This window comes from Anabrus simplex, chromosome 6, assembly GCF_040414725.1.
Source record: "Anabrus simplex isolate iqAnaSimp1 chromosome 6, ASM4041472v1, whole genome shotgun sequence".
Lineage (NCBI taxonomy): Eukaryota > Metazoa > Arthropoda > Insecta > Orthoptera > Tettigoniidae > Anabrus > Anabrus simplex.
The window spans coordinates 194,653,221-194,669,283 of record NC_090270.1 but is presented as its reverse complement, the minus strand read 5'-3'; the positions used below and the strand labels follow the sequence as shown (position 1 = coordinate 194,669,283).

Here is a 16,063-nt window from a genome sequence, read left to right as displayed (position 1 = left end):
GATGTGTATGCTAAGATTTCCATGGACTGCCAAGAGAACCATTCAGTCGATAGGCCTACCTGATGAGCTGCAGATGCACCTGAATTCCAAAGTGAAGCAAAAGAATTGCGGGATATTTCGGGCCCACTATTAGTGAGGATCAATGTGAAAAATGTATCCTGCAGGGGATGGTTGAAAACTCGAGACACCACGGAATCGACCAAATTAAGAACATCGCACAACAGGGCATTCGAATGGCAGACAATAGAACGGTATTGCACAACACTACAAATAGGATTAAAATATAGTCCAAATTTCACGTTACCTCAATCATTCGGATCGGATATTTAGTTCCGGAGTTAAAAATCCAAATGTCAGCACATTTCAATACACTAAATTTTAACTGTATTTAGTCTGATTTTATAGGGTTAATCTGATGATTACTCACAATTTTCCACAGAGTGCGAAGGGATTTCGCGCTAACAGAGGATCCAACTTCACATCCATTCCGTACCCAGTTTCCTCGAAGCAATGGAAGTCGGTAACAAGAACCTTTTTTACTAACTTTGGATCTCGAATCAGCAGCGCAGGAGTACAAAATTCAAAGTACCCCAATAAAGGAAAACCATATCCAGTCCTGAAAGTAAGCACGAATTAGAAAATAAACGCACGCATACATACATACATACATACATACATACATACATACATACATACATACATACATACATACATACATACATACATACATACATACATACATACATACATACATACAGTTCACGTACCTTTTAGCGATACTACTTTGTACGGGGTTGAGGAGTAAGGAGGGAGCTCTCCCTGTTCCGGTTATACTGCCAACTGAATGGAAATGAAATATGAATTGAATCGATAATATGATCGATCGATACGAATTTTCTAAACATTTATTATCTACACCAACAACTGTGTCACACACATACATTATTTAACATTATATAACATTTCTGGATGGGAATCTTGTTCCTAGCATGAATTCTATAGTTTGGCTTTGCTGTGTAAACAACAACGGTACTAGTACGTAAAGTGTACGCCAGATGTCGCACAGCGAGGCACAAGCGATTCATAGTTTGTGTTTCAAATGTTGTCAATACGAATCTCGAAGATAACCGAGGTCGACCTATTCAGCACTAGGGTGTGCATGTATCACTAAAAGGTGCGCGTACGGTACATACTGTACCTACATACATATATATTGTGACATTTCACCACATTTGTTCTCAAGATAGCTGATGGTTTTCTTATCAGTGGAATTGAACCTAAGATTGTGGATCGAAGGTGTATATGTATATCGAACAGTAGTATTTTCTCAATGAACTAGAGTTACGACAGTCCATTCCCAGTTTAAGTTCTAGAAGTTTTAGGTAATGTTTAGGAAAGACAATCAGTGAAAATGAAAGGTGGTGCATAACAAAATACTTCTATTAAAATACAGCAGTCCTCGTTATCTGTCTATTGTTGTCAGTTATAGGAATCAAAGACGAAGTCATATATTTCATGCGTAATTCAACAAGGAACTAACATGTCTAGTGCATTAAACTATAAAATAATATATCTTGTTAAGCACAAGTAGATAACAACAAAAATAAAAAATAAAAAAATTGCCGTCTCTCTCTATAATTACATTCTTACCTAAGGAAAGAAAGGAAGTGAGGGAATTGCGATAACTGTTCCCCATTAATATTGTTAGTGAATTCCAAAAGAGCAACTGTGTCTAAAATTGTTCTAGTTAGCGATTCAAAACAAAGCGCAGCGGGCATTTGATGGATCTGAACCATTGCACGTTACACCCTATCGCCCATATGCAGCGCTTCTACTAAATAAGCTAGTACATCCCATTGTCGAAACAGGTTGCATAACCTCCACTTAGCAGTCAGGTATGTTATTAACCGGTTTGTCGGAAAGATAGCTGCTCCTTTAGCTTCTAGAAATAATTTCCTGCACTATTTGTCGTTTATGTGGCATGCGTCGATCTAGATCTCAGTGATGTCTGTCTACAAGTCAGATATGCTTCCGTTTCATGGCCAGTACTGTACAGGTTTACCCTGATTAGTGGCTCTAGTAGACAAATTTCGGGCGGTTGAGTGTACATGTCGTTAAGTGTAAGAGAGAGACGGGAACCAAACTTCGCCATAGACCATAAAGGCTTTATAATATCTGATCTAAATCTGTCCCTCGAAGGTAAATATACAGGAGAGCGTTCTACACGACGCCACAGAAGATGACTGTCGCAGCAGTAGTCGAAACATCTGGAAGAAGCGAGAGGAGTGGACCACGGCATAATAGCCCGGAAGATTTTTATTATATTGACACGGGCCGTGAAAGCCTTCATACTTTAAAATAGTATTAAGACTGAGGCTTTCGCGGCCTGTGTTAATAGACCTGCCAATCAATTAGGATTTTTCTATGTCAAATGAAATAGAAATTCTGCACGTTTCGTGGAGGCTTTTTTCGCATCTTTAGAAGAGAAATACGTCTGTTCATGACTTTCTCTATCAACGATGGTTGGAAATTGAAAATTTCTGACCGATGGTGTACTGTAAATGGTACTGTCGTTCGTTACCGGATGACTCACTGTGCGTCAGCTTTGCGTGGCGACGCCATCTTAGATCTAAGTAAAATGTTTCGTGTCCAATGCGTCTGGGTATTTCGAAATAAACAGCAAGGTCATCAGACTAATCAAAGACGATGAGAAGAAGGAGAATAATGGAAAAAATAAATAAAATTAAGTTCAGTGAAAGACAACGAGGAAATTGGGTGAAAAATAAAAATGTACAGGAGGAGGCGAAGAAGTACATAGATTAAAGAAGTTGAAGAGGGAAGAATAAAAAAGGAGTAGGAATGAATTCACTAGCAGGTAAAAAAATTAAATGCTGTGAGTGTCCGAGGACATGTTTGGCTTGCCAAGTGCAAGTCTTTTGAATTAACGCCCATAGATGACCAGCGTGTCGTGATGATGAAATGATGATGAAGATGACACATGCCCCTTGCCAGCGGAATTAAGCAATTATGATTAAATTTCCCGACCCTCCCGAGAATCGAACCTATGGCCCCTGTGACCAAAGGCCAGCTCGCTAACCATTTAGCCATGGAGCCGGGCTACTAACAGGTGAACACAGATGGTGAATATATAAGAAACTGAGTGAACCTTCTCGTAGGCCGAATAAGAAGAATACGAATTTGGAACTATTCAGAAACAAAGCAGGACAATCAATAACAGGGAAAAGAACTACTTTCCTAAATCTTTAATGTCTGGAAACCACGTATTGCTGAATTGATAGCCTCTGGATTTGATGTTCTCAGGTAGTAGGTGCTCTATATGAGCAATGAGTTGAAATTATTGGAATTTTTGTATATTTCCACTGCTTTCCGTATGGTCCTAGACCTGTTGTGTTTTATGTGGATGAGAGCTGATATATCATGGAACACGTCATCATGACCCGACGACTGGGCGTGCTCAGCTATTGCTAACTTGTCCTGCTGGTTGAGACCGAATTTTCTTTGCTGTTCCTTGATGCGAGTACCAGTGGACCGGCATGTTTAGCTACTGTACACTTTGCTGCAACTATAAGGGATTTCGTATACCTCAGGGTGTAATAGTGGGGACAATTTGTCCTTGCTCTTACCAAAACAGTGATCCGTTTTTATGTCAGCGCCAAACATGGTTCTTATGCAGAGCTTACGGACAATCTTGGCGATTCGGTCCGTAGTATTGTGGATGAAAGGAAGGTAGGCAGTTCCCTCCAGCTCTTCATTCTGTGAGGGTCGTTTCTTCCTCTCGCGGATGCAGGTCTCTATAAATCTGTACATCTTTGTAACCACTACCCATGAACATGATCTTGAGTGTGTCCATCTCCCAGATAGTTGATGACTCACAAATTCGTTTTGCGCTCGTGGCGAGCGTCGTGTGAATACCCTGGTTTGTTCTCGATGGTGGTGAAAATCTGCCTGGAGAAAGCGATCTGTGTCTGGATGGTTGTGATAGACGGCGTTCCCTAGAGATCCGTCGGGTTTTCTTCTCAGTATAACACCCAAGAAAGAAACTCATCCACCCCACTCCATTAATTAAAGGTTGTTCTAATTTAGGTGGTCTAGAAAATAGACAAGTTTCTCAGGACCTCCGATCCGCGCTAAAAATATATTACCAACATATCTGAATCAAATCATCAGTTTGACTGGCGGCAAAGAATGAGCCTCCTCCTGAAAATGCTCCATGAAGAAATTAGCCACCATCGGTGAATGTGGACTTCACGTAAGTGTTCGTAAAACTGTCCTTCCCACGAGATACATCTGAAAGGCATGCAGTGATGAAACAACTCAGAAACGTTATCAGAACAATGTTTACGTAGATTTACGTTCCTTGATAACGAGTACATGGAAAGAAAAATTTTAAGACGCTTTTAGTGTTTGGGTGGAACGCGTATATCTCCGAGAGTATTTACATTTACATTTATTGAACCCAAACAGGCCTTCGCCCAATACATAGTTCATTACATCATAGCCTGAGCCACCAACACCATATAGAAATGGAATGAAAAAAGGATTGTAATACACTGGGGATAAATGGCCAACGGTCAACACACTACCGGAGTGCCGCAGGTACTGTGAATGAATCACATCTACCAATATGATTACTGTACAACTATGATCAGTTTGTGTACCCCTCACGCAGTGACCATTATCCGACAGGGCCTGGTACGGCAAGGCTACTTCCCGTAACACCATAGGTCAACCAGGAAATGCCCACTGCGCGCATGAATCTGGTGCAAACCAGATGTACGTGATACCAGGATTCGCGAGGATGCTCACGAGACTTGGTGTTAACCAATTAACGCCGAGAATATTTAACTTACCGTTACGCTTAATGTCTTAATTGACAGACAAAAGAAGAGCCTACCTGCTGCAAAAAATCTGAAACTTATTTTTCATGAAATAGCGCTTCATAGTAAGACAACATTTGTGCTAAATATGCGACGCCATACGATACTCTGTTAATAAGATGGCGCTGTGTTCACTCGCGTGCTCAGTTGGAGATTAGCTGCCGTTGTGAATACATCATGGCCAGTTGTATAGAATAACAAATTTAATGCCAGAAAAGAAAAAAATTGATTAGGATTCGACAAAAACGTACAAAAGTGGTTTGAAACGAGAAAAGAGAATGATGAAGGAATAAAATATACGAAAAGAAACGTCTTTTCTCTAATAAGTCTACGAAACATTCAAAACTCTATTCTGTACAAAAGTGACAGCCTACTACCAATTTTTTGTACATGTTCGACAAAACCTATCGCACTAACTATTGCTCTGAGAAGAACGTCTCAGGGAAATGTAAATAATTTTTCTTCGCTCTGTTTGACATGTCAAAAAGCCAAAAACTATCATGTCTGTAAATAATATTGATTGGGAAACTACTTACCTGTACAAGTCTGAAATGAGGTCTGCAACAGACCTCCTAAGCAAAATCATGTCAAGGAAATTTCCCCACGTGAAGTGGGAATACGGTACACCCTTCTTCATCCAGTAGTTGTAGGTCCATATGGAGTAGAGAAACAGCAGAACAATGTTAATAAAGACCAGCAGAGAGACTATTATGAACATTGGTACTGAAACAGATAAAAACAGAAGGTTAAGAGCAACTTCAGTAAAAATATGCATACATCAACATATGTACAGAATAGAGTACAATCTCATTCCTTCCACATATCGATCTAGTTGTGACTCCACTTAATGTTGTTTGTAAAATTGTCTAATTTTCATTGTATACTACTGTACAATTGAATATCAATGTCTAATAACAACAGATGGAGCGAGTTTTTATGTGAGCTGTGTTTCTTGTAAAGCCACGGCCGCTTCCTTCTTATTCCTAGCCCTCTCCCATTCTTGCGACCGAAAACTTTCAAAGTGTTAGTGCGACGTTGAAAACCACAAGCTATAAAAACGTGTTTCTTGAAAATTTTGTGAGAATAGGGGCAATGTTATTATAACACTACAGATGTTGAAATGAAGTAATTCTAATTACTCGCTTTTGTAGTGTCATTCCAGCAATTTGTGAAGGGTTTGAAATATAACTAGCTGATCCGCGCCGGCTTCGCATGAGTAGCCTTACATATTGAATATCTCCCGTATGTACTGCGTAACGTGACTCTCTATCTGGCGCCAACTCAAATACATTTTCTTTGAAAGTAACACGTGACAGGTCCACAGAGTTTACCATTAGAAAAACATTCAATCCTCAGGTCTAGACCTGTAACGTTTAGAGTTTGGCCCTGTGCTTTATTAATGGCCATACTGAAACCATTCAGTACCATGTTAATGGACATGTCAGAAAGCATAATAATAATAATAATAATAATAATAATAATAATAATAATAATAATAATAATAATAATAATAATAATAATAATAATAATAATCGTCATCATGATCATCATTCACCATAAGATCATCAAAACTACCTAAGAGGGATTAACAAACTCGAAACAATTTACGTTGTCTAATGGCCTCTAAAGATGGTGTACTTCAATGATGCCTCTTGACGACGATGGAAATTTCCACAGATCCAGATGCCTACAGGGGACTTTTTAACTCAGAGCTTGCATTCTCTGGAGGATAAATCCCGCCCCTTTGACGATCCTCTTAAAGACAAAGATGCATCCGTAATTATTTCCAGAAGTGCGATTGGATTTTAATGAAAATAGTTCAGTAGATACAATGTGTAAAGAGCTACAAATTGAGTATCCACTTGACTTTGGAAGAGGACTATTAATGGAGTGAACTCCACGAGTTGGCTATTTAAGGAGCCTCACCTCGCATATTTCTGCTTAGTCTAAGTCAAGGATTGTGCATGTCAAGTCACAGTGCAGATTAAATGCATCGCAGACGCGTGTCTTCTTTGTATGCGTATCTATTGTCACTGTGTGGTAGGTGTGTTGTAACGGCAGTACTACGTGTGATCAGTGCCTTTCTTGTGATTGAATGAACATGGAAGATTATTACAACATATCTATATAAATAAAGTTGTAGGGGTCCGCTGTCTGTAATTTCTTTTGTTTTGCCAATTTTTCAGATATTTATCCGTTTTAGGTCAACTCAAGATCGAATCGGTGGTTTTTACGTTTCGTGTCTGTCTGTTTGTCTGTCTGTTTGTTTGTTTGTCTGTTCCACCATCACGTCCAAACGGCTGGATAGATCTCAACCAAACTACATATTTAGAGTATACTCATCGTGGAGAAGATTTAGATATTCATAGCATTTGAAAATCTTTGAATATATCGGGGGTTTATAGGAAAACCAGAACGGTTATCCTCCATTTTCTCTTATACTATTGATTTTCTGTAAACTCCGTGGACCGTACGTGAAACATCTCTTCATTATAAACAACTTTCGTTATGTTCATAATTTACCTTACTCTTCACATGGCGGAGAAATTTACTATTTTCTGCGGGTATCATGCTCTACATTGAGTGACCGACAGACCGACAACGAACCTACAGGTTATGATGGCAACGTCTCTGACTACTTGCCAGCAAGGAAGTAACGTATTACCATTTTCCTTATCATGGTTTTAAATTCGTGGTTGTTCCTTGGGTAGAAGGCAAGAGGGGCGTCAATCGGCCTATCTGGGGGATATTGGCGGAATATCGTTGGATGTTATAACCGCCCTCGAATAGATTAGGTAATAATACCATTAGTTGTCTTCTTATCTGTTTACCTAAGAATCACTGCGCCTAAATGTCTCCTCTGTTACCGCTTTATTATATCCATAACTCACACTAGCATAATTTATTGAAGGGCATTTGATTTTCCAATACATTCACTTGGCATTTACATATTTGTCGCTACCGGCTGTCCTCAGTTATAATCCATTTTCTATTAATTTCAACTTTCTTAACTGTATTATTTTCTTCCTTAATTACTCCGTATGTACGCGAGTGCTAGAATCTACTGGATATATTTCCACCAAACTTCATATTTATAGTCCACCTGTCCTTGGGTAGGTTTTAGGACAAACATTGTTTCTAAATCCTTGAACTGACTGGGGGTTTATACGAAACCGAAAGCGAGATTTTGCACTCCCACAAAATATACACAACCAAATTTAATTTAAATCTGCCTTAATGGAAATCTACCTGCCTTTAATGGAAATTAATTTCTAAACCTTTTTTCTCATGTGCATCACTTCGATACGAGGATTAATAAGGGAGATATCATTAACGGACCGTTCCCATCGGACTAAACTCAAGAGCGGGTGCGTGTAAAGCGTATTTCTTACAACTTGAAAACTACTGAAGATATTCGAACCAAACTTTATATTTAGCATCCACCTGTCCAAAGATAGGTTTTAAAGGTCAATAGCATTTCATGTTTCTAGAATGGATTGGTGGTTTATAAGGAACCGTAATGGTGATTTTACTCTTCCACGATATATAGAGTACAAGACCAACCTGACTGGAAATCGACCAAACGTGATGGAATTCCATCTCTAAAACTTTTTATGTGCATTTTTTCGTCACGAGGATTAATAAGGGAGATATCATGAATGGTCAGTTTTGCAGGTTAAGTCCAGCGGACATAGCCCAAAAGGTGTTGTACGTGGAGCAGATTCCTTATCCATCTAGATAAGTAAAATCGTAACGACTGTGTGCTCTACATTGACTATTTTGGCGAAATTTTCGCACAGCTACCCGTTTAAGGAGTAATCATAATAATTTATTTAACGCGCACAAAGGGGTAATAATGACCATCTGCATATTTTTTGGTTTAGTTTCCTGAAAGTCCTAATTTTTTCCCTCCTCGCACAAAATCTAGATTGCGCCATAATCTACCAGACGAAAAAGAAAATTTAAAATTGACGAAATTATACGTTTTAGCCTGTAACGGAGGAAAACTTCCAAGATCTTTAAATTTTTCACTTTTTATCCCCGAAGAATATCGAATTATGGAGGCAATTATAATGATGGTGCAGACTTTCAGGAAGTCCTATCACATAACGGATTGCACAATCTCCGTTCTATTTGGAATGATCTACAACCGTGGTCTTATGACATTTTGTTGAATCTGTATCCCTTTTAAGTTTGATTTTTCTCTATTAATCGATGTTAAGTAAATTTGGACTTTTCACATGCATAATTCATACTTTCAATCACTTATAGGAAAAATAGAATCATCAAATTCTTCACGAAAATTGGCCCGCCCAGTAGCCATATGTGAGCCAAATGCTGTGTATGTAGCTGTCACATAATTATCAGAAATGTAATGTGAGGTAATCTTACAAACTCTTTACCCTGTTTAACGTTTCTAACTCAATCTTACCCAAGAATAGATGAGCTTTCATAGGACCAGCCATTTAGGCCACTAAATCCGGCGTCTTATGGTACAATCATTTGTCTATATGACGTACGTTTAGCAGCAGTTAATCTGTAAATGAAGGTCTGCAATATTGTCAACACGCATATACAGTACCTTCGTATGTCGTCGATCTATATATATTCACTGATGTCGATTTGTAGCGATCGAGAAAGGGGTGTGTCTGCTGTTGTAATCAGTACTCCCCACACCGACTTTGACTAGCAGTAGAAATGGGGTCCTTCTCCAACTCCTGTGTAACTGGCATCAGTAAGGAAGGCCTACCATTGTAATGAATAGTTCACTTCTCGATTTGACTTGCAGAAGGCAAGGGAGCATGCAGTTTTGTTTAAAACTCCTCTACCCGGTTGCGTTTGGCAGTAGGTAAGGGTGCCCGCCATTATATATAAATGTCCTCATCTAAAATGTGACTGGCATTAGGCATTGTGGCCTGCTGTTTTGATGGAAACTCATCAACTTGGTGTGACTGGCAGTAGGAAAAGGGGCCTGACATTATAATGATAACTGCACAACTCAATTTCGACTGATGGTAGGGTAGTTGCCGGCCATTATATTAGAAACTCCTCAACTGTTATATGTCTGGAAGTAGGAAAGGGGGCTGACATTGTAACGAAAACTCCCCAAATCGATTGTGACCGCGCAGTAGGCAATGGGGCCTGGAATTATAATGTAAACTTCCCAAGTCGATTGTGAATGGCAGTAGGCAAGTGAGCCTGTCGTTATCGTCACAAATCCGTAACAAACACTTTACATTGGAAACAACGTACGGGGACCTCCCAATGCTGTTTCTCGGATAACGCTAAGAGATATGCAATTTTAAAACAATTTTATTTACTACATGTACAGTATTTACTTCTAAATTCGAATACAATGTAGAATACAGTAGCGAAGCACGGGCACATTTGCTCCAATTCACAGGTAAGCACACGATATTTTGTTTATTAGAAAGAGTGTGAACAAGAAACAATACAATTTGCTTTACATCGCACCGACACAGATTGCTTTCATGGTGACGATGGCATAGGAAAGGCCTAAGAGTGGGAAGGAAGCGGTCGTGGCCTTAATTAATCTACTGTCCCTGCATTTGTCTGGTGTGAAAATGGGAAACCAAGGTAAACCATCTTCAGGACAGCCGACAGTGGGATTCGAACCCACCATCTCCCGAATGCAAGCTCACAGCTGCGCGCCCTTAACCGCACGCCCAACTCGCTCGGTAAACAAGAAAGAAAAAGGAAGTGAAACTATAGCATCAGTTCTAGAACAATGCTTCATTCCACAACCATTCCTAATAAATGAAGCGGAAACGTAATGAATTACACACAAGGTGCTTAAATACCTTACCAAGCATTCCCTCCTTAATCCCTTTCAATCCGGCTTCAGTAAGGACATAGCACTGCGACAGCTTTACTACGAGTGACAGATGATATCAGATGTGCAATGGACCAACGCGACGTGACTGTACTGGCATTATTAGATCTCAGTAGTGCCTTCGACACTGGCAATCCTCAGTTACTACTGCAGAAACTTCGAGAGCTAAATTTTAATAGTGTATCACTTCGTTAGTTTTCATCTTACCTCGAAAATCGCCGACAACGTGTGACAGTTGGAAATTTGAGTTCAGGATGGCGAAATAGGATTCTCGGTGTCCCTCAGGGGTCGGTTCTCGGACCACTGTTATTTATCATCAAAATTAATGATATATCAAAAGTTCTTATTTATATTCTGCAAATTGCAAGTGTACGCGGATGATGTACAGATTTGCTATCATTCAAAACCGAGTGAGACTGATACTGCAATTACAAAAATAAATTCTGACCTTCAACAACTTAGTGACTATGCAAATAAAAACAGTTTATTAATGAGCCCAAATAAGACTCAAGTTATTATTATCGGTACCTATATTCCCTCAAGCAACAGGACATCTCCCCAATAAGATTTTAAAAAATAAAATCATACCCTACTTTACTTCAGTGACTAACTTAGGAATTATTATGACTGAGACCCTGAATTGGACTCAACAGGTGATAATAATAATAATAATAATAATAATAATAATAATAATAATAATAATAATAATAATCGTATGGCCTCAGCTACCGTGTGCAGACATTTCAATTTGACGCCATCTGGCTGTCTGTTCGTCAATTTCGACGTTCCGTTTTACTCTAGGCCTCCACTAGATGGCAGACCGAGTAAACCGAAACTCTCTTGGGCGTCTATGGCTGAGATTTAATGAATTTTGTCGGGTAAACACCAAATGTGTCATCAGAGGTCTTTTACATGCCGACATCGTACGACATGGAGTGTCGAATGGACTTTTTACCGCCCTTCAAAAATCCGACTACCTCTGCCGGGTTTGAACCCGCTATCTTGGGATCCGGAGGCCGACACTCTACCGCTGATCCACAGAGGCAGCTAACAGGTGATAAGCACATGTAATAAAGTACACAAATGGTTATATCCCCTGATACGGTTCGCTAATGTATTCTCTGTTAGACTTAAAGTACAAAGTACTTCCTATATTTGACTACTGTTACACAGTGTTGACTGAAATAACCTGCGACAGTAACGAGAAACTGGACCGGAGCCTGAACAGCTGCGTAAGATATATCTTTAATTTTCGATATGATGCTCATATATCACCTTATTATAAGCAGCTGCCGTGGCTTCGAGTGCATCAGCGCCGTGAACTTCGCATGCTATCACTTCTGCACAAAGTACTTTCCACTAATACTCCCGACTATCTGTCTCCATCTTTTTCTTACCTCTCGTCCTATCATGAACACAATACAGGATCTGGCTCCTCTCTTGCCATACCTGTAAACCGGACTGATGTGTACAACCGCTCCCTCATAATATCTGTGTTTAGGTTATCGAATTCGCTACTTGCGAACATTAGAGACAATCCTTCTCATCGCAAGTTTAAAGTGGTTTGCCGCGAGCATTTCCTGGGTAGACTTGCTGACTTGCTGGATAGTGAGTGAATGAAGGAAATGAATGAAATGAATGAATGGAATACTGTAGTTACATCACTTAAGTGTACTTCATTTTGTGTACTTTAAAATTAAGGATTCTTTCATTATTATTATTATTATTATTATTATTATTATTATTATTTCTGATGCTATTAATATTAGTTGTTTTATTTGTATCTAAAATTATAAGTTATGTAAATGTATAGTCGTCTGGTAGGGGCTGCCTGGCCGAGGCGGTAAAGGCGTGCTCGGTTCGCTCGTTAGGAAGTGGGTTCGAATCCCCGTCAGGAAGTCGTATAATTTAAGAAACGAGATTTCCACTTCCGGAGGTGCATATGGCCCTGAGGTTCACTCAGCCTACACCAAAAATGAGTGCCAGGTTAATTCCTGGGGACAAAGGCGGCCGGGCGTAGAGCTAACCACTCTACCCCTTCACGTGCCGAGGTTAACAATGGTGAAGGCCTTTACCTTCCACTCCTCTAAGGGCCTTCATGGCCTGTACGGAGGTGACTTTGCTTTTCTTTGCTTTGTTTTATAGTCGTCTAGTGGTTACGTGTAAGAGAGGGCCTTGAACCCTAACTTCGCCATCAATAAACGCATTATCTATCTATCTATATATCTATCTATCTACAAGAAAATCAATAGGGTGAAAGAAAAGTGTTGATGTACAACATTCCAACTGGCACGGAAGGGAAGCTCGAGGAGTGAGAAAGTAGTTGACTAAAATAATTTCTCACTACTTGTTTGAGCATGTAGTTTGAGCTCCTGTTGTGGTATTTTAGTGATGTTGGTGGGATTTTCAGAACTGTCAAATGGCTGTGGAGTATATGACAGACCTTTTGTTTTACGCACTGACTTGTGAAGAATGCAAGCGGAGTTTATGATATCAATCACTTGCTCCGTTGTTCGGCAACCAACATCAGTGTTCAGGATAACTTCTTCTTCACTACTAGAATCAGATATATATCACGTGGCCACTCTCGAAACTGCGTAGCTCGTGTGTTGAGAACGGGCAACTTGGATAGCCTTGTCGTCCAGTCCTGGTATCCAGCCTACCACAGTTTCTTTGCAGTAGCTCCGTGTGAAGAGGTCCTTTTTAGTCTTACAGAAGACATAGTTTACATTTAAAAAATACACAGCCATTACTGGTTACAGAGTTACGTTTTAGTTGTAAAGAAATAATCTAATCACTTACGAGAATATGACAGCAAGAAGTGAGTCAGAGCGGGTTATCACTCGAACTGTTGAATAAACTATAGAGTGAGTTCTCTTATCTTATCGTAGTTCCACTCAGCAAACTTCATAAATTATGATTATCGCGATAATATTATGTCTTTATATTAATCATCCATTTTCATATTTAGTCAAATCAGATTCCACGACAAAACTGGGGAGCTGAAAGTTGCCATCTGCTGAATAGCAATCACCTATATTGGGTATCAAACCTGAGTTTCTAACAAGGGAATGTATCTATCGCACCCCACTCAGATGTTAATGACACATTCAATATTTTAAAGCTTCAATAGTGTGAATTTGAAATATCATTCAAAACATGCGGAAGTTTTATCGAACTATGAAGAAAGCAATTAAGAAATTACAATCAGCTTACGACGATTATTATGGAGTAGCCGTCGCAGCTGTGTTGACTCGGTTGCTAGTGTTGCAGACTATGAAATAGGGGGCCCGAGATGGAATCATACATGGTATATCTTTCCCTTCTATTCAAAAAATTATATTTTACATACATACATACATACATACATACATACATACATACATACATCATTATAGACTGTTATGCCCTTCAGCGTTCAGCCCGAAAGCCACTGTGAATCAACTAAACACTGCCACAGTCTTCTAATTGTAACTAGTTCTGTACCTCTTATCCTTAAATCGCTAGAAACTGAGTGTAACCACCGTCGTCTTGGTCTCCCTCTACTGCTCTTACCCTCCATAAGAGAATCCATTATTCTTCTGGGTAACCTATCCTCCTCCATTCGCCTCATATGACCCCACCACCGAATCCGTTTTATGTGTACACCTTCATCGATCAAGTTCGTTCCTAACTTGGCCTTTATTTCCTCATTCCGAGTACCTTCGTGCGACTGTTCCAACCTGTTTGTACCAGCAATCATTTTCGCTACTTTCATGTCCGTTAGTTCTAAGTTATGAATAAGGTATCCTGAGTCCACCCAGATTTCACTTCCGTAAAGCAAAGTTGGTCTGAAAACAGACCGATGTAAAGATAATTTCGCCCGTGAGGTGACTTCCTTCTTACAGAATACTGTTGATCGCAACTGAGAGCTAACTGCATTAGCTTCTTCCTGGGAGGACACACAACCTAAATACTTGAAATTATATACCTGTTCCAGCTTTGTATCATAAATCCGACATTCACTTCTCTTAGATTTCATACCTGCTGACATCAATTTAGTCTTGGAAAGGCTAATTTTCATACCGTATTCATTGCACCCGTTTTTAAGTTCCAAGATATTAGACTGCAGACTATGGACACAAGTTGCCATTAAGACCAAATCGTCAGCATAGTCCAGACTGCTTATTACATTCCCACCTAACTGAAACCCTCCCTGCCACTTTGTACATTTCAGCAGATGATCCATGTAATCTATGAACAACAAAGGTGAAAGATTACAGACTCGTCCCTTTTTTTTGCTAGAGGCTTTACGTCACACCGACACAGATAGGTCTTATGGCGACGGTGGGATAGGAAAGGCCTAGAAGTCGGAAGGAAGTGGCCGTGGCCTTAATTAAGATACAGCCCCAGCATTTGCCTCGTATGAAAATGGGAAACCACGGAAAACCATCTTCAGGATAGCCTTGTTTAACCCCTGTAAGTACCCTGAACCAAGAACTCATTCTACCATCAATTTTCAATGCAGCTCAATTGTCAATATAAATGCGTTTGATTTATTTTAATAGTCCACCCTTAATCCCATAATCTCCCAGTATGGCGAACATCTTTTCCCTCGGTACTCTGTCATATGATTTCACTAGATCTACGAAACATAAACAAATTAGATATTTTATGCTTGTTTTATATTATTGCATTTTCCTCTTTGTCTGTTTTGTTGTATTTTAGTAGCCCTACCTCATGCCATGAACTAATATTAAAATAAATTCACACATAATATAAGCTGCTTCCTTAAATGCGTACAATTATTTTTTTGCTAGTGGCTTTACGTCGCACCGACACAGATAGGTCTTATGGCGACGATGGGATAGGAAAGACCTAGGAGTCGGAATATAGTGGCCGTGGCCTTAATTAAGATACAGTCCCAGCATTTTCCTGGTGTGAAAATGGGAAACCACGAAATCCATCTTCAGGGCTGCCGACAGTGGGATTCGAACCCACTATCTCCTGGATGCAAGCTCACAGCCGCGCGCCCTTAAACGCACGGCCAACTCGCCCGGTGCCTATAAATTAAACAGGCGTCGGAATAAATAACAAAGCTCTTCAAACGTGCATATGCCATGTTCACTCAGTTATTTTGTGAATATGAATGTTTTCAGATCCAAATAAATGATCAAGACATAGCAGTTGACCACAAACACTACAACAGTTTGATAAATTTTCACAAATACTGCATATTTTGCCTTGTGCTCTGTCGAAACATGCATTCTTCACATATTTTAATTTGGTCGATTTGTGTTCCTTCATACACAGCGTCACTCGAGCATCTTTA

The 16,063-nt window shown here is 39.6% G+C and overlaps 1 protein-coding gene across 1 annotated transcript in view; it reads right to left on the bottom strand.

Moving 5' to 3' along the window:
• LOC136875651 (cytochrome P450 6k1) overlaps positions 1-13,582 on the bottom strand; it is a 44,176-nt gene extending 30,594 nt beyond the window's left edge. Inside the window, exons 1-3 of the mRNA XM_068228090.1 lie at positions 13,555-13,582; positions 5,435-5,621; positions 428-616 (exon numbers count right to left, since the gene is read on the bottom strand). Of these exons, the coding sequence (XP_068084191.1) occupies positions 428-616; positions 5,435-5,616 (371 nt within the window). The 5' untranslated portion in view covers positions 5,617-5,621; positions 13,555-13,582. The remainder of the gene's footprint in view (positions 1-427; positions 617-5,434; positions 5,622-13,554) is intronic.
• Between the last annotated feature and the right edge of the window lie 2,481 nt (positions 13,583-16,063).